The sequence below is a fragment of the Grus americana genome, chromosome 13 (assembly GCF_028858705.1).
Source record: "Grus americana isolate bGruAme1 chromosome 13, bGruAme1.mat, whole genome shotgun sequence".
Classification (NCBI taxonomy): Eukaryota; Metazoa; Chordata; class Aves; order Gruiformes; family Gruidae; genus Grus; species Grus americana.
Genome location: NC_072864.1, coordinates 19,693,008 through 19,715,115, shown reverse-complemented (window position 1 = coordinate 19,715,115; position 22,108 = coordinate 19,693,008). Strand labels below are relative to the sequence as shown.

General features: G+C 38.8%; 1 protein-coding gene across 4 annotated transcripts in view; it reads right to left on the bottom strand.

Annotated features, from left to right (window-relative positions):
* The window catches only part of NFATC3 (nuclear factor of activated T cells 3), a 76,346-nt gene that overhangs the window by 11,605 nt on the left and 42,633 nt on the right, over positions 1-22,108 (bottom strand). For 2 of the 4 annotated variants that reach the window (XM_054840085.1, XM_054840084.1), the window contains 7 exons: positions 20,855-21,054; positions 19,497-19,669; positions 18,590-18,730; positions 17,276-17,331; positions 16,482-16,608; positions 10,470-11,522; positions 1,573-1,674 (listed from right to left, as the gene is read on the bottom strand). In XM_054840085.1, coding sequence (XP_054696060.1) covers positions 1,573-1,674; positions 10,470-11,522; positions 16,482-16,608; positions 17,276-17,331; positions 18,590-18,730; positions 19,497-19,669; positions 20,855-21,054 — 1,852 coding nt within the window. The remainder of the gene's footprint in view (positions 1-1,572; positions 1,675-10,469; positions 11,523-16,481; positions 16,609-17,275; positions 17,332-18,589; positions 18,731-19,496; positions 19,670-20,854; positions 21,055-22,108) is intronic. The other 2 variants (XM_054840087.1, XM_054840086.1) reach the window with 1 other exon arrangement.

Sequence of the window (22,108 nt, the reverse complement as noted above, 5' to 3'; positions counted from 1 at the left end):
TATACTCTTCCTAGTTTAAGCCTGGAAGTTAAATCTGTAAGTATTTTGTACTGATACTGTTACCTTGTCTGATTTGACATTAAGCATTCTTCAATGTACGGAACCATTCTACTAACTTTCCCGTGTAAACATATCTCTTGCATTAGTACCACGCTATCTTTTTTTACACCAAATACTTAAAATACTCATTATTTTAATTTTTAAAAATACCATGTTTCTCAATTGTATTTCTTGGATACTAGCATTTATGAGTAAGCAAGTTTCTCTCTTGGGTCTGGTTTTCTGTTTGTGTGCCCTTTTAAAAAGGGACCTGTTGGTGTACATTTCATAATTCTGAGCTTCAAGTTTGCCAACCTGCGTGTCACTCTTTAGTTAATGATACTGGTATTTGGGGGTTATTTTATTATTAGATTGAGTTTTTATTTTTCAAGAACTCCTGCTTTTCAACAATTATTCTGTACCTACCAGATTCTGAGTTGCACAGGATATGGTCTAGAACACAGCAATAATCTTAGCCATAACTGGTATTTTACTAATAGATTTGAAGTTTCAAGATACAGAAATGTCAGCTTAGTGTAGAGTCCTTTTCTTAGTTTTGCCATTCTGGATAGTAGCTAATAATATTTTCATATGTAAGGAAAGCAGAACTAAGTCAGTTTTTTTGAAAGATGGTAAAAGACCAATATTGTAATTTATCTTAGCTTTATAGGCAAACTTAAGATCAGTCTACACTCTAATTGTGTGAGGGTTTTATTAAGGCTATACACAGAGCCTAGTTACTTTACTGTTAACGATCCCAAATCTACTGTAGACTTACAGGTATTCCCCTTTAAAAATCTATGGGGAAAGTAAAGTGTGTTATGTGTGTGTGTGCATATTGGGGAGGGGGGGGAAGGAACAGTATAGTTCTTTGGCATTTTAGGCATGTTTGTAATAAAGTGAAAAACACTGAAGAAGAATGAGTATAAACACAAACACGACCAATATACCATGCGTCAATTTCTAATATTGTTACTATAAGAGTCATAGAGCATAATTATCTGTAAAATAAAGAAGCTGAAAGCATCTTAAAATAAATCCAGATGATCTTTCCCAATTACAATGCACATTCAACTAGAAATCTATTTACAAAGTCTGTGTTCCTAATATTTAGATTGGTAGTGCACACCATGTATTCCATCTATCTAAATTAACATTGCTCCATCCTTTTAAAAAAGGAGAAGCGTTCTGAATTTCTCATAGTTAACTGATCTGGCCACTCCACCACCTTGCCCATATTTGGCTTAAGATTTTTCACATCCTCTTCTGTTATTTGACTGGATCCTACAGCACTCAGGAAGTTCTGTGGCAGCTATATATACTTTTAAGTGGAGGTTTTAACTGAAGGAGTGTACACCTGGTTCACAACTTCTGAATTTTCAACTATTTCAGAATAGACAGGTGGCCAATTACAGCAATACTTAAGTATTACATATCGCTTTTCACTTGTAGATGTTAAGACTATTAAAACACTTTCCCCTTTCCTTCGTGCTCCAATTGCAAACATTGAAGCATTTCAGTAAGCAGACTCACCCTCTAGATTTTCCACATAGGAGTTGGACATGAGTGCTGAATGTTGAGTCCATTTCTCTGTTGAACCTGATGGCTGGTATTCCAGGTCAGAGATAAAACTGTCTGTGTCAGAGAAGAAGACAGACATAACTACTGACTGGACTAAACCAAGAAGTTACAGTTCACTCAACCAGGAAGTGACTTTCAGTTTTCTTTTAATAGCACTAACTTTAAATACCCAGTTTCATTCACAACTACTACATATGTTGACATAAGTAACTATTTATAAATTATCAGAGTGCCTATTAAAAACAGTATGACTTATCTTGTATATTTAGTTACTTTTCAGTTAGCAGCCAGAGCCATAAAGGTAATATTTTTGGATGTCTACCTGGTTGTATCATCATAAATTTTATACTACATAAATTTCATTTTAGTATTTGTGTTAGTTAAGAGTATTTCTCTTGCAATGTTCTCAATCTGCTTTACTTACTGTGGTCAATGTGCTTATACCCCTTGACAGAACCTCCACTGAACAAAGTAGGCAAAAGAATACTAGGAAATAAACCCTTTATTTTTATTGTCCTTTAAACAAAGGAAACTGTTGCTGTAAACAGCTGTTAGTTTCCCTGTTACTTGTCAGACTGAATGTTTTGCTCAAGGTACTGATCTGCAGTTAGGCCACGCACAATTTGAGGTGTCGGAATACTAAGTATTATCTTGGCATAGGTGGCTCTGTCAGACCAAGGCAATGTAAGAAACCAAGGAGGAAGTGTGGAGTACTGTATTCCACTGCACCGCTTCCTGGAGGAAAAATGAGTGCTTATTCAGTTGTGATTAGTGACTATGCAGAGCTTACAACTGTATACTGAGTTGGGTTTGGTTTGGTTTTTCCTGCCCAAGAAAGAGCTTCAAGTTTAGCAGATTAGGCTATAATACAACTAACAAAGTTACTCTGGAAACTGGCTAATTTGTGCCTTCTAGTTAGTCACACATTTACTGTGCCAGCATGATTTTTAAGCCCTGCTTAGGGATGACTCCTGGGAGAATGAGAGAGTCTATGCTTACTCCCTCCTGAAATTCAAGCAGTTCAAGTTACTTTTCTTTGGGTGACTTCTTATGCTTAATTGTTTAAAGCATAGTTACATGTATTTAAACAGGAAGTGGAAAGTGTTATCTGGGTTTCAATGCAAATGTCCACTGCCATTTTGAAGGAAAGTAGATGAAGGACTCATTCTTGTCAAATAACAGGAGATTAAGAAAAGAACAGTTTTCCCACCAACTATGGTAGAACCAGCAAGAAAGTGACATTTAAATAAAGATCTAATGGATCCAGGGAGATGGGCAGAAAACTACCTTGGGATGGGATGAAACAAATTAACTTTTAAAGTCAATCCTCTTTAAAGCTCAGGCTTTCAAAGGAGCAGACAACACACACTGACAAAAAGCCTCCAGAGAGAACAGTGGAGTTAATTAGCTCTTTTAAGCAACAGTCTCCACACCATGAAGTCTGCATAGCTTATACAGTAAGGATTATCTGTCACTTTAGCAGAGAAATATGATTCTGAGCAATTTCACTAATTAATTTCATACATAGAAGGATTCTGAGGTTCTCGATGTCCTAACAAAGCTGCTGACAGTATTAAGTTTTTGCTTTTATAAATTCCTGACAAAATGTGTCATGCATAGCACATGTAACGTGTCTTCTGCCAGCACCTTCTGGAATGAAGCATGCACTTGCCTCGGGCACACAATATTTGTTGTTTGTGAAACATGGCAAATAAAGCAACAGCCTTTTAAAGTTTGTAATTAGCATAAGGATTTTGTTCAACACACACTTAAGCTAGATAGAACTTGAGGTCTCAGGTAAACATACATTAAAAATATCTTTCTACCTGGTAATTTCATAAACATTTGAGAAAGTATTTCTTAAGAAAGTAAAAACCTAAAATGTGTTTTGTACCCAAAGACTCTAACACTAAAATTAAAACTATTAAATTTTAATAGAAATCAAGAAAATGGACATCCTGTAGATTTATCTAACTGATCAAAAATGCATACTTTTATAACTACCTCTTTGTCTTGGCTCCTCCCTTAAGTAAAGAAAGGTTAAGAATAACTTTAAAACCTCAATTTTCTGCACCTCATTTGGGTCAAAGCAGTAAGTCTACTTAAAATTAGAGTTCTGTTAAGGATACAGGCACACCAAAAAGCTACTGGAATTACACCACTTGGTTTTCAGGATTTCTTCCTACAGGAGTCAAGCAACTTCATTTATTGCAGCACTATCTGATAAAAAGCTTAGCCTGTGTATCCTTTACTACTACTGAACTGAAGTAGGATCTGTGGGCAATGGGACTTAAACAAGATGATGTACTGGTTTTAGAAAAGTAGATGGCAAAAAATATTCTAGAATGCATGATTTTTTTGCAGTGCTGCTAGAATAAGTAGCACAGAATTTTATTTATTTATTTTTTTACTATTCTTTGCAGAAAGAAGTTTGATATAATTGTATGGTGGATTGTATCAATTGTCTAGGTTTGGTAGTATTGCTGCATCCACCTAGGAACTGATGTGTTTTAGAGGACAGATAGGTGAATTGCTGGATTTACAGACATAATGAGGATCAGTAAACCTCAAAGAATATTATGGATAGACTGTAGCACATGTTTCCTTGGATATAGGCCTTCTTTTGTCAACTCTAGTTAGGGTTGTATCAGCAGCATTTACGTTAAGAATCCCTGCAGCTATGTCACATTGGTTAGTGCAGTATAGTCAGCCTGGTTTTGACTCCACGTGATCAGCAAGTAGCACTGTGTCAACCTTCCCTTAAAAAAAAAAAAGCAAAGCTACCAGACTAAATTAATTAACCCTCTGTTGTGGAGCAGCCAGCTGATTCTGTTGGCTTGTGATCAAAACAAGCCATGTTTGCAATGGCAAACTATCAAGGACATGGTGGGTTGCCATGCAAGTCACCATTTCAAGCCACAAGATGGGCTCACTTTTAGTAATTTCGGGTTCAATGCCAACTTGACTAAGTACTTTTTTTAATTAACTGTTAAAATAATGAAATGTTAGGAGGAGTATAATTTTCCTGTGCACATTATGTTTATAGCTGTATAGGCAGACTGAATGTGCCTGCAGCGTCACAGACAAGCTCTGCAGTTATTTGGGACAGTAACAAATATCCCTGTTTGCGTTGTGGTTATGATGTCATGTTCTGCATTTATATATCGTAGTGAAACCAACTCATTTAAGTCATATGTTTACCCCTTTCTCTCACCCAAGATAGATGAGTCTAACATAGTAAGTATTAAGCGTGAACCTTGGAGCTAGAGGATACATGCTGCGCAGTGGAAAGCAGTGCAGAAGTGGCTAAGCGTATTTTTTTGCCAGTGTCACAACAGCATGCCTAACTCCTTCCAGTTCTGCTACTATTGTGAGCATCTGCACTATGATGTAGACATGCCACTTGCATTCACAGAATATGAGTTTTCTAACCTCTTCTAGTTCTTAAATGGGAATCTTTTTGCAGAGGTACAACTAGTTGAGCTTGCTTTGAATTAGTTAACAAGGTGTTCTGTGGCTCTCAGAGGCAAATAGGAAGTTTCATATACTAGCTGGTCATAGATACCTGAGGATTTATCTGAAGTTCTTTACACATCAGCAGACTATACCTGGTCTTCTGTGCCAGCAAGGCATCTATTGAGACTTTATGAACACAGTGAATGAATCCACTAGAAGATATGGTCATAGTATCCTTTAACTGCTGACAACCCCAGTCAAATATCACTATTCCAACCTTCTCCTTTCAATCTAGTGCTTAGTGTCTGGATCTTTCTCTAGTTCATTCACAACACTTACCTATTTCTAAAAGCAGATTCCCATTTTCTTCCAATATATTTCAGGTTCTGCGTTATCACCTAACTCAACCTCAACATCTCACTGCAGGGGCCCATAAAGCAGTTTACAATTCTTCTCATAAGCTTTAATTGCTACCTCCGTACTGCTTGACAATATATATTTAATATACAGAATACTAAGAAAGGTGGAGTTTGAACACAACCTTACTAAACAAATTATACTAGTGTAATTTTTGGAATGCCTTATCAACAGGAATATTCGGAGAATTCCGTGTACAATGTAGACTAGAGTTCTTATCACACAAATCTGTGTTGGGCATGCTGCAAGATGCAATATTTTATTCTGTGCTTAGGAGACAGTAAAGAACAGCTTGAGTTTGATATGTACATCTCAAGAACATCTCAAGTTTGAGTTAGGTTTTTGAGCTGCTCTCCTCCCTACTAAGCTGGAGTCTAGCATTCAGTATTTTTTGTTTCTGTAGACCCTCGTGCATCATAACTATAGAAAGAGCTGCCTTAATTAAGAATGTCATGTTAATGCATGTTTCCAATACTTTATTAGTTACTACTGTGATTCTCCAGAAGTTAAACTGAAGCTACAGTAAAAAGCTACCTGTAAAGACATACAAACTTTCTAGCAAAGATCAGAATAATCATTGAGCTTCCCAGCAAGAAAATTTATCAACTACAGAGTTATCACAGAACTACTAAAATGAATGAGTGCAAATGGCTTAGAAATTCTACATGCAATGTGTCTGACAAAGCAGACTTACTGCTTTATGTACACAAAATGGTTAGAGGATTTCTAGTTATGATTTATAGTAAATCCACATGCTGGATTTTCTAATCTCCAGCTTTATGTAATGGAGATGCAATGAGTAACAAAATGTAGGAGGATTAGTAGAAGGTCATCCTGATTTGCTGAATACAGCCTAACATAGTACCTTAAAAATGGTTAAATACAGTTGTACATGTTAGAAATTCATCACTCCAGAAAGCCACAAAATCCAAGGTAAACTCACTCCTAAACTGCATAACACAAGAGATTAAATTTGAGATCAACAGTATTAGAATAGATTTAAATCTAAAACTTGACAGTGGGATAGGTAAAACACCACAGTAGGAGCACTTTTTAAAAACAGAGTGGAAAAAAATTAACAAGGCCTCATCATGTTACTAGATTGAGTCTAACTTTGACTAGCTTTTTTTTTTTTAAGTGGGGAAGAAATGGGACCTTTATCAGATGAGTGTACACCAGAGCAGGGTATGGATGATGGACATGGGAAAGGACAGAAATGACCAACTGCCTGTTTCTTGTCATTTCAGCTGCCTTGTTCACACCTATTTGCAGCCCTACTCTGCTGTCTATACAGCAAAATGTAATCCTGGGGAGTTGGGCAGAGGACAGACTTATTGAAGATGTTAAGGGAAAATGAAGGTCCAACATATGGGGGTGAAGAAGTGGAGGGGACTAATAAAGAGCAAGAAGCTGCTTTTAATGTAGTTCCAGTCCAAAAGTTTACCAGCTTGTGGAGATTGACTATTGCAAAGACCTAAGCAGAAAAAGTACTGTTTTTCAGAACACCTTTTAAGTAGTAGCATACAGTACAAATTACTTTGAAATTGTGTTATGTTTCAAATATTTTCTGTAATATTTTAATTTCGTATCTAGGTGTCCTCATGCATTTTCACCCCTTGTTTCTTCGAGTGAATTAGAAAGTGTTTCCCATAGGAAGCAAAGATGCAAAGAAGGAAAGCCAAACAAAAGACCAAATTCAAGATGGAGATTAGAAAAGCGTAAAGACATCAACCAGAGCCTGCTGAAAAACAAGTCAACAAAGAGCCACACAAAATTCAGTATGGGGAAAAAAAAAAAAAAGAAAAATAAAGCGTACTTTATGCAGATACCCAGGTATCTGCCTTGAAATCATGTAATCCTTTTTCACTCATAGTCTGAACAGAGCCCAGCTTGCTCTAACTGGTAAAGGGCAAAGGAATGAAAAAGAACTTAAAAAGATACTTGATTCTGGTCATTGGCAAGTGTATTTGACTTTGCAGAGAAGCTATAAATGGTGAATCCAGATGTGTTACACCTTCCAGAAGATGCTGGATCAAGACTAATCCAGATGCTCTTGGCTTGAGCACTGATGGATGAAGCAGCTTTGGAGTTCTGTATGAAGTAGTAAATTTGGGAGGTTTTTGTGTGAAGTTTTAGAAAAAAAGTCTAAATGTTGGCTGAAGAGGCAGTAAGATTCACTTTTAGGAGTCTTGCTTAAAAGAATTTATGTAACTACTATCCAGACTTCTACTTGTGTAGGTGGGGTGCGTTTGTGGGTTGGTTGGGTTTTTTTTTTGGTTGGTTTTTTTACCAAGCTTAGCAGTTTAGTAATTCCAGGACTAATTTTGTCATGAGGTAGCACTTCCATACTACACTCAGATTTTCTTCAAATATTTTATTTTCTTGGCAAAGAAAATATCTACTATGCTAATTTTGAAATAGTGCACATTACTTAAAAAGAAGATTATGCTGTCAGGGTTTTTTGTTTACTTTTTTTTTTAAGACTACTGACTTAAATATTTAAGGTCTGTAATCCAGACATGATTTATACAATTTTCAATTGGTTTTGCCTTAGTGTTTTGTTTTGAGAGGTTTATTTGCCTGAATTGGTAACCCTTGAAAACCTATTGTCCAACTAAATATAGCTTTCAGGTTTGATTTGTTAACTGGGAGTATATACTGTATCAACATTCATTATGTATGCAATTATGTTTGGGTTTTTTCCCCCTTAATTGTTATAACATTAATGTAGCATAACTGATTTGCTATTTGTGTCTAGCTCTATTTGTACAGAAAATAAAATTCAATTATATACAAAAGAAAAAATTTGAAGTTATTTTTTCAAACCACAGTAATATGTTAGATACATTGTAAAAAAAATGTTCCTGTCTAAACATGGTTTTTATTTAAAGCTGATTAAGCAGCGGAAGTATTTACACATGTTGAAAGAATTGAGCAGCTTGTTTCTTGTCACTATGCCCTTCAAGATTTTTGGAACAGCAGGTTTCAGGCTAAACATCTGATTTGTATTTGCAGGTTGGAAATGAAAAAAAAAAACAACCACCATCAAATGGTGGTAATTTTAAACTGAAATGAAGACAATCTCTATGCTTGCAAATGTACTGTTGCTGCCAAGTGCTAGTTTAGCATTTCAAACCATGTTCAATTTTCCATATAGGAAGCATATAGTTTAATCATTAGTTATCAGACCTTCTTTTAACGTCTATAGCAAGCATTACTTAAAAAAAAGACATTAATAAAGCTGTAGCCATTTGAGTCATGTATATTGATTACACTTCTCTAAACTATTAGCAAGTGGCCACACTAAGTGTGGCTTTTGCAGCTTTTCCTGTGATTTTGTGTCTTTGTCAGCACAGAAACAACTCATTAATTTCATTCCGTTAAGCAAAGGAAATAGTTTCTAAAAGCATTTAATATTTGTGATATAGGGAAAAAAACTGGCTTTCATTACTGTGCATGCATTTTCATTTCTGAACAGGCATAAACAAACTGACAAGATGCTCATGAATGCTACACACCTGTGCTTATATTGCAAAAAGTTTAACTACAGCATTTAGTTGTATTTTTTTTATTTCTATATCTCTTTTTGTGAGTGTGGAGGGAAGAAGGATGAGAAAAAGGTAAGTTCTAACATGACACTTCTTGAAACTTTAGATGTCTTTCTCACTCCTCTAGTACTGAAGTAGAAAATGCTCTTTTTTTTTTTTTTGCATTCTGTTTCATAAAGCCTTGCTCTTTTCCCTTCAGCGAGTCCTTGATAGAATCAGTCCCTTCCTTCCTTTCTAAATAAAGTTAAGTTGATTGATAAAGAGTGTTTCTAAAAGGAGAGCTTTGTTTAACTAGGGTGGCCATTTAACTGAAAGCCCAACTGTATTATCAGTTTCATTTTCTTCCCAGTATGCTCTGCCTTTAAAGGCGTTTCTTACTAAATTTTCTTACTACTGACTGGAGACAGCACTAGCAAAGCTCCATTTATGCAAGGAACTGGGGCTGACATGGATATTTAACAGATGGCCTAAACTTAAGTCTTTACGCTACTGCTGATGCAATTAAGTAATTACTAGGGATGATTTAAAAAAAAACAAAAACCACAAACAACAAACCAATAACAAAACACCACCACAACAGTTAAGGCTCCTGTAGAGTCCTGTACACAGTAAGATTCCCATCATGCATACCGAACACCTCTTACACACCTTTTAAGGCCAGGCCTTCTGTTCTTCCAGTGTGACGTGTTCTTTAAATTGCTTTGCATCTATGCCTCAAATAGTCTGACGTTTTGGATCTGATCTCTCTTTTTCACTTGGGTGGACAAGTTTTATAAATTAACACTGTCCAAGTTTTTAAAGTAGAGAACTTTATAGCCTGGCCTTTAGCACTAGAATGTCCTTGTTCTTTTTGTTTAAATGAGTGCATTTCTGAAAAAGGTAGCCAGAGTGGTAAGGAGAAGGCAAACAGCTGCTGTGAGCAGAGGTGCTGAATGACGACAGCTTATCTACAGAATGTCTGCGAAGAGACTAAGACAGTGCCAAAATGCATGTGATGTATTTTCAGAAAACTAGCCCGCCCTTCAAAACTGGGATAACTCCAAGAAAAAAAGACTCCAAGCTGTTTATGCAACTTAGATATATTATTATGACTTTCACTAAAACATACCAACAGGACAATCAGAAAAGGCTTCAAATTAGTTCCCTGTATATAAGGTGTCAGTATGTAGGAGTTAATCCTCAAGCTCTGTTTTATGACAAAAACAAATTCTAGGGGCAAGTTAGACTAAAGTCCTTGAACTGTATACCTACAGGTATACAGCTGATATTGTTAGTTTTAAATAAGTCTTTGCTTTGGACACAAAAAATACAACTCCATTCTGACGCTACAAATTTACTGTGTGCTCTAAACAAAACAAAGCAAACCTAAACCCACTTTGTAGTTTAATGTAGATTATATGCCAGTATTAAAATATTATCTCCACTTACCATCATCTAGTGTGATGTCTTGTAGTCCTATTGTTTGAAAATTCAATTCTCGATCTTCAGGTTCTGGTTTAATGTTAATAGCTGCCCCATCTGGTGAAAACGGAGATGAATCGCATAGAGTATGGTGTACAAGGGATGATGCTGCATTAAGACCTCCCAATGCTGGACTGTGTGCTTGAGGGGAGTGCTGTCCCGAGTGGCTTACAGCGGCTGGTGGGGGAGATGAGCCAGGTCCTGAGCTAGGAGATTGATAAGGCAGAGGTTGTAGCTGGGGTGAAGAAGGTCCAGACAGTGGTGAATGGACCAAAGGGTGGGAAGCTGTCGGGGATGGGGATGAAGCGGATGCTGGATTTGCAGAATGGTATGGGACTTGCTGCAGCTGGGGAGAAGACTGCCCAAGGGACCGACTCATTGCAGAAGGGATGGAGCCCTGCCCAGCGCTTGGGCAGTGGTATCCCATCGATGGCAGGTGAGCAGATGACTGTCCCGAATGAGCTGGGTGTGCTAGGGGGTGCGCTGCTGTACTCGATGTTGACACAGAACCTGGATTTGAGGAATGAAACTGCATTGGTGGTAGAGCTTGGCAGCTAAGATTTATCAAATGAGGTACAGCTGTGTCTTGCTGAAATGAAATAGCATCAAATCCTTGGCTGGAGCCAGAGTTCATAGGAAGACCAGACTGCCCATTGTATACATCGTTAGACTGCATAGGCTGGTAAGAAGGCCTCACAGGAGGTGCTGATGTTACCTGAAAAGACTGAACCACAGCAGGAGGCAAAACATGACACTCTTCGCTTGGACTAAGGTTTCTACCTTGCATGTGTGGCAGGTGGGGTACTGCTGAGGTCACCATTGCTGTGTATGGTGGTTGAACTGGACACACAAGGCTCCTGGGTGACGTGGACAGTAAACTGTCGTGTGGATGCCCTTGCTCTGGTGAAGGCAATTGAGTTCGGATAGAATGCAGGCCCTGGACGTTGCTTGTGTGAGGCAGGGCCAAAGATGGAACAGCAGACAAATCCACCTCATCTCTGTGCTCTTGCTTCATTATAACTAGAAAAAGTAAAACACAGTATTACAATTCCAACCCATTTGTATCCTGTGATAAATGCATACTAATTGCTGTTTAACAGCCACAGTAGTATTGTTAATGTCCTTGTGCCAATTTCCCTTCTTCTGCTCTGCTTTCATTTTCTTTGATGTTATGCCTGCTATATTAATCCTTAAAAGCCAGGAGAATGCTCCTAGCATATATTCAAAGGCCGTTATCTTCCCTTCTAAAACACCCTCCTCTGCAACGTATGTTTTTAAAAGACATTTGCAACCCAGCCAGAGAAAGTCCAGTAGACCTAAAGAATGGGGCTGCGGGGCTCCGCTGAAAACAGGCAGGCAAGAGTTCAGTATCAGGCACTCGGAAAAGGTGAATGAAGTTTTTTAGCAGGCTTCAAACTTCCCTTAGCCTCTCATCAAGATGACAGCTGAACTTTGGCAACACAGTTAAAATAGTCTGTCATGGGTGTTGTTTTAATTACAGCAGCTCTTTCGGCATATCCCCCAATTTCAATGATGGCAACAATTGTTCTTATAAAACGGAGAGTTACAAATCAACACATTTTTGGTGACAGGATTTTTTTAAGCTAGCGCTAGGCTCATGAAAAGATAATGATTTTAAGTACAAATAGTAAAAAAATGCTAACACTTGACTGCTCAATTACTAATTTGTAAAATACACTGTTAAATAAACTCTTATATAGATTTATAGATAAAATGGATTTTTAAATGTTTGTGCACTAACAGCTGCAGTTATAAATAAACTTCTCATTTAAGCAGTAAGAGTCATTATTTCAATCCACTGTTTGAGCTCAAACAAAAATATACTTTAAGATGTGTCTTGTAATTATCTTAGGAGCTGACATGCTTAAGAATGGTTAGAAAATACTACATAAATCCAATAACACAATTAATGTATACTTAGCATACCGGATACCTAGGTAGCATTACTTAAATTACACATGAAGGTATAAAGTAGGTAATTTCAGAGCACTACAAGTAAGCAAGACTTATTTTAAATCGTGTAAACTAACAGAAGTTGGCTTTGTTAGCATATACATTAGCTTTAAGAAGTTCATATTAATATCCCTATCGGCTTTAAAGATTCCTTCAGGTATCTGACTGGAAGTCCTCCAAAGAGTACTAAAGGGTCTGATGCCATCACTGGTGCCTAGCGAATTCTGACTTCTCTAAACACCAGGGGTGAATTTCTTAACAAGTCAGTGGCAGGCAAAGCATATCTAGTAGTCACCACTTCCTCATGCCAAGTGCAAGGCATTAAGATGTGTTAACTACGTGTACAGGTAACGGTACGGCTTTCCCTGCTGGCTGAGGTACAAACTCTTTTCTCTCAACGTGCTGCAATGAGGCCAGGGTGGGGGGGAAGGTGGTTTTTTTAATCTTCTTGTATCTAAATCTGTGTGTGTGTGAGGGAGCACGTGTGTGTGTGAGAGAGCGTGTGAATGCACGAGTGTGCAAGAGTTTGAGCGTGAGAGGGTACACGTGAGAGTGTGCAAGCATGTAAGAGTGCACACGCATGCATGCGTGCATGGAGAGATCATGTGCCTGTGACAGCACACATGCGACTGAAGAGTGTGCATGCACGACTGCATGTGAGTGTGCGTGTGAGCACACACGTGAGTGTCCACGAGTGTGTGCGAGTGCACATCAGTGCAGGTGACAGTGTGTGCGTACCAGCGCATGTCTCAGTGTGTGTGCACATGAGTGTGAGAGCATGCATGAGACCACGTGTGTGAGCAGATGTGCGAGACCGTGAGTGAGTGTGAGCAAGTGCATGTGCAAGACTGAGTGTGAGAATGTATGTGCACACAAATGCATGCGCATGTGACAGAGTGTGTGAGAGCATGTGTGAGGGTGAGAGCGTGCATGCGTGTGAGTGTGCAAGAGTGCACGCATGTGAGTGAACATGTGAGCGGTCTGACTGCACGTGCGTGAGTGTGCGAGTCAGAGCGCATGTGCATGAGAGTGCGTGCACGAGCACAGGTGTGCAAGAGAGGTGAGAGCCTATGCGCTTAACAGTGCATGCACATGTGAGAATGCATAACTGTGTGCACACGGACTTGGGAGTGTGAAAGCGTGTGTGACCACATGTGCGAGAGCACGTGAGCACAAGAGTTTGTGCACGTGACTGGAAGAGAGTGTGAGAGCGTACACGTGTAAGAGTGTGAGCATGCAAGAGTATGAGCGTGCGTGAGTGCACGTTCGATAGTGTACAGATGTGAGAGTGAGTGCGTGCATGAGCATGAGGCTGGAAGAGAGTGTCAGTGGGCAAGAGCACGAGAGCGTGCATGGGTGAGAGTGCAAGAGTCTGCAGGTGAGAGTGCGCAAGAGTGAGAATGTGCAGGTGAGCATGAGTGCAGGAGCATGCATCTGCACACTCGACAGTGCGCATGCATGTGAGAATGCATAACTACGCGACTGCACGTGAGCGTGAGCGCGTGAGTACAAGCAAGCGTGTGTGAGAGCACACGCACTTGTGAGTGTGTGCGCGTGACTGGTAGAGAGTGTGCGCATGTGAGTATGTGCAGGTGAGAGCGTGAGACTGTGCCTGAGAGTGCACAAGTGCAAAAAGTGTGTAAGAGTGTATGTGTATGTGAGCGCGCACAAAGTGCGAGTGAGAATGTGTGCATGTGAGAGTATGTGAGCGTGCGAGTGCGCACTGCACACTCAGTGTGCACACGTGAGAATGCATGAGTGCGTGCACATGAATGTGTGTGTGTGCGTGAGAACAACCAAGCATGCGTGAGAGTGGGCAAGTGCATGAGAGTGCATGCGTTTGAGTGTGTGAAAGTGTGCATGACTCAAGAGTGTGTATGCATGACCGGAAGAGTGAGTGTGAGAGCATGCACGTGTGAGAGTATGTGCGGGTGAGCGTGTGAGACTGCGCAAGTATGTGAGTGCAAGAAAGTATGAGTGCATGTGCGAGTGAGAATGTGCGCAAGAGTGAGAGCATGAGACAGTGCACGAGCACGTGCTTGAGAGTATGTGCACGTGACTGGAAGAGAGTCTGAGTGTGCGAGAGTGAGAGTATGTGCGGGTGAGTGTGTAAGACTGCATGAGTGCAAAAGTGTGAGTGCACGCCCACAAGTGTGTGAGAAAGTATGGGTGCATGTGCAAGAGCGTGCGCAAGACAGTGCATGAGCATGCGTGTGTGCATGCATGGGGTCGAGCATGTGAGACCGTGTGAGTGCACACGCACCAATGTGTGCGTGAGCGCAAGTGAGCATTTGTGAGAGTGTGTGAGTGCATGAGAGCGCACGCTCTAGTGAATGCGTGAAAGCGTGCGTAACTGTGCGAGAGCACACGCGCTCAAGAATACGTGCGCATGACTGGAAGAGAGTCTGAGTGTGTGAGAGTGAGAGCATGTACGTGTGAGAGTATGTGCGGGTGAGTGAGACTGCGTGTGAGAGTGCGCAAGTGTGCCAGAAAGTATGAGTGCGAGTGAGAATGTGCGCATATGCACAAGAGTGAGAGCGTGAAACAGTGCGTGTGTGTGCGTGCTGTTAGCATTCTCACATGCTCAACTGTGCACATGAGTGCATGTGCACCAATGTGTGTGCGAGTGCAAGCAAGCGTGAAAGTGCATGAGTGCATAAGAGCACATGTTCTAGTGAGTGCGTGAAAGCATGCGTGACTACGTGCGTGCAGGAGCATACGTGCCCGTGACGGGAAGAGAGTCTCAGTGTGTGAGAGTGAGAGCATGTATGTGTGAGAGTATGTGTGGGTGAGTGTGAAAGTGTGAGAGTGCACATACACGACAAAGTATGAGTGTGCGTGCGAGTGAGAATGTGCACAAGACAGAGTGCGTGAGCAGGCGTGTGCGCTGTCGAGCATGCGAGAATGTGTGAGTGCATCCACCAATGTGTGTGTGAGCGCGAGTGAGCGTGCGTGAGTGCATGAGAGCACACGCTCTAGTGAGTGCGTGATAGCGTGCGTGGCTGTGCATGTGCAAGAGCACACACGCTTGAGAGTGCGTGCACATGACTGGAAGAAAGTCTGAGTGTGCGAGAGAGCGTGCACCTGTGAGACTGTGCAGGTGGAAGTGTGAGACTGAGTGCAAAAATGCGTGTGTGCATGCGCATGTGCACGTGTGAGTGCGCGAGAAAGGATGAGTGCATGTGTAAGTGCATGTGAAAGCACGCGTGAGTGCACGAGTGAACGCTTGACAGTGAGCGTGCACACATGAGAATACGTGTGCACAAGCATGAGTGTGTGCAAATGTGCAAGACTGGGAGTGCACAAGCATGTATGTGTACATGTGTGTGAGTGTGAGAAAGTATGAGTGCGTGTGCAGGAGCCTGTGTGTGAGTCCACAAAAGTGTGCATGAGCACACATGTATGAGTGGATGCACTTGAGAGCGCACACATGAGAGCATGACACTGTGTGTGTGTGCGAAGTGCATGAGTGTGAGCACACACGAACAAGAGTGCATGTGAGCGTGAGCAAGCATGCATGTGTGTGCGCGTGCATGAGTGCACCTGTGCGAGAGCGTGTCTGCGTGTGTGTGTGTGAAAGAGCGTGCGCATGCACACGTGTGTGTGTGAACACACACCCAAGAGTGCGTGCGTTTCTGTGTGTGTTGGGGTGTGTTTGACATTTGAGTTGAAAAACCCACATCAAACCTGTTGTTCTCTCATCTCCCTGACCCTTCTCTCTGTTTGAAGAGCAGCTTCTGTCATTCATCACTCTCAAAGCAAAGTAGAATGCAAATTATTCTGAAAAGCGTATAACGAAGAAAGACCTGGCTGTAATTATAGTTCTGTAGCTTATTACTCTAAATTCCAGCTTTTTAATTAGAGAAGCTTAAGATGTTTAACGAACAATTCAAAGCTAGTCTTATCTACCTGTCAAAGGTACAAGACTGACTGAATTACTTTCAACTGTCTACTTTAAAAGACAAAATAAAATGCAATTTTTTTTTTTAACTTTTCATGCAATACCTGGTGTGTAAGTAAAACGTTGAGACTGGCTTTTTTTCCTCTTGCCATTGCAGAGATAAAACTGCACCTGAACTGCAGCTGTAATGGTTTTATTATGGTATGGAGGAACTTCAAGTATGATGTTTGCCTATAGGAAAGTTGAAACAAAAATTTTACAGATCAAATGCAAATGAAACTGCTATTAATTACAGAAAAAAACTAAAACACTTATCGCAAAACTAAAGCAAACTGCTATTTTGAAATTGGTAAACTTCAAGTTTGTGCATATTACATAGTAAATCTGTACGATATGCAAACTTTTATTTGGAGACTTTTTTCTTCTTTTAAACACAAGTGTTCTGAAGGTAATGTTTTTAATTAAGTAGACATGTCATCTAAAGGGTGCTTTGTTTATCTGCCAGAGCATCAAAAAAAAAAAAAAAAAAAGACTCCAGCAAAGAATTGCTTTTTGGATCATTAAGCTTTTAAGAAAAAATTTAATGCACTGGAAATTATGTCATCTTAGCAAAATTATCTTCAGGGTGTTTGGGTTTTTTGGTTTCTTGGTTTGTTTTTTTTTTTTAAATTTTCAATTTTTTTTTTCCTTGCTTTTGCAACAACCATACTACTTCCAGTCCCTTCAAAGCATCATCTTAATGGCTACTTTATAGTATTAAGCCAATCTAGAAGTCTCCAGTTGTCTGTCTGAATCAGCCAATGATCTACTTACTTTACTAAGTTTCAGAACCATGAAGATGTCTAGTTTCTCATTTTAAAACAGAAAGCTTTCTAAAGTAAAAAAAATTGTTTCTCACCCCTTGACACTTTTCCCTAATTATTTTCCCTTCTACCTCCCACTGAGGTCGTCCATCTGTTGAGAGAAATTTACAAATAATTCAAGCAAAAAGCATTTTCTAAAACACTTAAATATTTAATCTTAAAAATACTTAAATACTTCAAAAAAAACCCCACATTTATTTTTAGTCATAGAGACCAACTGACAACTATATTGTAAACAAAGTGTAAACTATAGAGATGCTTTAGGAGTTTCAACACTACATTGTCCCTAAGCTGACTGTTGTGCAGGATTCCGCATTGTTAACAGAACCTGTGATTACACACAGCTAGATTCTAAAGGAGGCAGTGTGTACTGTAAGTGTACAGAGGCATTTTTTCCCCATTTTTCTAAAAACATTTTTGAAAGGTAGTCAAATTACTGCTAACACTTGTGATTATTCAAACCAACACACTGATGACTTATAGGTTAAGTCACCATGCGAGAGATAACATACGCCGTATCTTCATGCACATACCCACAGGTTACACATTTAAAACAAACACCCTCCCTTGAACCAAAAGACCCTGTAGTTCAAATACCAGGCAGGCTGTCTGTGTTGCCTCGGTGAACCTCCCTCTGCTCTGACCTAGCATAACCCAGGTCCTAAACCTAACACTGTACTGGGTTTTTGCATGGGTTATCAGGGAACCTATTGTCTAGCAGCAGTACTTCTGTAAAAGGTGTTCAACTTGTGTGTCAAAATACATTATTACATAAAACCCCCACTTGTGTTGTATATGCCAATAAAAATGCCCCAACTTTTTAACTTAAATATTTAGGAAAAAAACAAGATGTAGAAGAGTTGGACTTGGTTGCAAACTCTTATTTTTAAATGACTGACTTTTGCTACTGTTTTCCCAAACATTCACATCAGGTATTCAAGTCACAGCAATGATAACGTAAGCTGTTCAAATGTTATGCTATTTTAAAGGGACAATTAGGGAAGAAAAGGAACTTTGGGTTTAAAGACAGCTAGTCCTAAATTTTCAACTATTTTTCATGCAGTTTAGTCTAAGTAAGAAACATTAAGGTCTGTGGTATGATCTATCAACAGCATCTTTCAACTACACGCAGTTCGAAGTTAGTTAGCCTGTAACTGTCTTCCTGAATTAGAAGTGCTATTCCTTTAATCATTGCTAACCAGCATCTACATCAGTGCCCAAACTGAAGGTTCAGATTACTACTTGTGACTTAACTTTTTTTTTTCCTTTTTAAAAACATCCTTACTTCCTAAAAATCAATCTCAGGTAGTGTGTTTGGTTTTGTTTTTGAGAAAAAAGATAGTATTTACCTTGTCCTTTTTCAAAAAATATAATTTTGGATTCTGGAAGAAAATTGGATCCTGTCACCACCATTTCATGGCCTCCATTTACTGAGCAACTATTGATGCTGTACTTCTCAATCTGAGGAAGTTCTTGAGCAGATCGCTGAGCTTTAAAAAAAAATAATGGAAAGTTATTATTCACAATTTTAATCATGGTGATGTTTCTTTTATGATCTTAACTTGAAGATTCAGGGGTGAAACTAAAACAAACCCTCTATTTACATATATAAATCATATTTGTGTATGGTTTATCTTATATTTTTTAAATTATGTTGAACTTATGTAATTATAGAAAAGAAACAGCAAGAAGCCATGAATCCCAACAGTCTCTACTGTTACAGCAAATGAAATTTTTAGCTTAGGAATACTGGTTTAAAAATTACTTTGGTATTTCATAGACAAAATGAATTCTAGGCAAAAAGGTCATGTTTTGATTCCTTAGTGCCAGCACTTAACAAATGAACTCTCTAGAAGTTCAGCTGTTCTTAAGATCATACTGTATAAAGCCAAATAATGGTACAGACTCTTGTAAATGAAATGGTATTAGTTTTTCCTGAAATGAATATTTATTTTCACTGAGATACATCAGCTTCCTCTGCTCATACACAGGAACTACTGAAGGTGCTAGCTGGGTGACTGCAGTATTCAGTTTAAAACCTAAAACATTGTTTTTCCTCCAAACCTTAAGGCTGTCATTTGGCAAGTACCATCTTTAAATAAAGATATATTAATTTTTGGTAATTTAGCTCTTAACACACAATGGTTTTTACACACATTTATTATATATAATTCTGACAATAAATATTGTCAGAATGTACTACTGACGCATGCAGAAAATATGAGTATAAATTATGTATAGTTAAAGCAATCTTACAGCATTCAACAGGTATGGAAGCAGTCTGCAGAGATAAGACTTTTCCACTAGGTTGTGGGATGTGAACACGAAACACAAGTCGCACTCTGGTATTCTTTCTTCCAATATCTGTCTCTCCTTTACGGAGCTCTATATCTGAATTGCGAAGTTTCAAAATACCAGCACAATCGATACTGGAGATAGGTGAGAATGGATGGATTAGAAGAGAAATGGAAGAAAATGAATCAAACTATTGCCAAGGTATATACTCTGTAAGCCTTTCTTTTGTTAACGAATGAAAAGCATTCTATTTTTTCCTCATATTATCCTATTTTCAGTGTCTGAGATTAAAAGATTTGTTAGTGTCAAAAATGGCAGCAAGTATTCTGTTGAAATATTTTGTCTGGTAAATGTCTAGCTGCTGCTTTTTTGAACCTTTAAAAGATTATGTGTTATTGCGCATTGTTTAACCTACTTCAAAGTAAGTTATTTAACATAGTAAACATCATCTACAGTGAGCGAGACACCTATATTTAGTTCTGCCTTAGGAAGGACTAGACAATGACAAAAGTGTAGCTATCAACTCCCAGCTACCACTTCATAGAGTTATTGATTACTCATACAAGACACACATACTTTAATCAATTAACACATATACATAAGCTTGTGAGGAGCGGTATCTTGCACGCCACTGCGGGTTCATAGCATTCAATGCAACCAGCATGGAGTCCGTAACTAGAAAACCTAAGCTGACTTCAGAAGCAGACATAAGAAATAAATGTGTTGCATCAACAAGCAATCTTGCTTTCTTTCCTCTGTTCACTGACCCTCCAAATGTGAACAGTTTAATTGTTCTATAACTAACCATTAAACTATTATTTAGCACATTCTCTCTGGTAAGACCTGAAAAGACAGAATAATGCAACTGCTAAAACCAAAAAAGATAATCAAAACAAGGAAAGGGCCTACCAACATACCAGAAGTGAAATTACCACATTCAATCAATAAGGAAGCAACTAAACTGTACGACTGTATTTTCATAGAAGAAAGTCTCTAAAATCGAACAAAAACACTATACCGGCCAGTAACCCACATACAAATCTACACTGTGGAGTCATATATATGTATGGATTATATGGGGAAGTATAATCCCAGAAGCACCTGCCCATCTCCCCGTCAATGTTACGAGCTTCCCCCTTTACTACCTGAACACTTATTTTTTTTAACATTGTCATGTTTAGAGAGACGTATCTTAATCGTGAGCCACATTTGTGGAAAAATATGCTATTCTACAAGGTTTTTCTTTCACCTTTGTACAAATGAAAAAGCCACAAACAAGACACATAGCAAGCAAACAGCTAATTTATGCTGCAATGTACCTGGCTGACATATTATTTTCAGGAAGAAGTGGTATTTCCAAAACTTTAGTGCTGGCAATTATTATCTCTTGACTAGCTGTTGCAACTGTTTTTCCAGTGATTCGGTGCACCTGGTAGAACGCGTGAGGTCTTAAGTAGCGATCATCTGCTGTTCCGATGAACATTTGTAGGTTTACTGGCTTTTCACTGTAGCCCAGGAGCTGATGAAAAAGTAGATGTAATATTAAAGTATTAGTTGACTTTTGCTGCATTTCGGTGTGCATAATATAAACACACAAAGTAGTAGTACAAAGACTAAAGAGTCAGAGTAGTATTTAATTAAAATCATCTTCAATCTCTTCAGAAATCAGAAAGTGGCATACAGATGTCTGTCCCCCAGTACAAATATCAGCAATGCTATTTGCCAGAACACATGGATATGTAAAATATTCTAAAATTTAGTTTTTCTACTATGGAAACTAGTGAGTTTATGAAACTTCAGAGGTGTTGTGAATGCAAATGTATTATTAACACAAAGAAAATTTAATTCATAGCTAGAAAATCAAGTATGGTTTATTTTTGGCAAAGAAAATGTTTAAAAACCAAAATTTGATAAATGTTAATTCACATGTCTTTCCTTTTCTTAAATGTAAGACTAACCACCAATGCACTCAGTTCTCAAAACTACCTGTTGCTTGAGCTAGCAGTAGTAATTCTAGGCACAAAACACATTGAAACATCAGAAAAAAGAAACTTAAATAGTACATTGTTTCCTTAAATCTTCTGGATAATACATTACCAAATTTAACCAAGAGTAACATTCAAGTTTCCTTTAGCCACTGCAATTTTAAATCTGAAGCCTATAACATATGTCTTAAATCCATGAAGTTTACTCCACCTTCCTGCAACTGGCAGGCTGATGCACACTGCAAGTTGTACAATTTCTAAAAAGCAATGCAGCAAATTTACATTTCACCGACTTTGACATCAACTTATGTTCAAAAACTGGAGGGCGGGCCAGACAGTCATTCTTTGAATGTGGTTTGTCACATCAATATTTTTGTCTCTAGGGAGAGGTATTTGGTCACACAACAATATTATCCAAGCTCTTTACAGAACTAACACTCAAAAACCAAACAAAACCATGTCAATTTAACCTACTTACAAGAGTAATTTAACACCAGTAGTCAGCAGTACAAAAATCCAAAGCACACCCACACCCAGAAATCAGAAGCACAACTACAGATCCCCTGTATCTTGATGCACTACAAATGG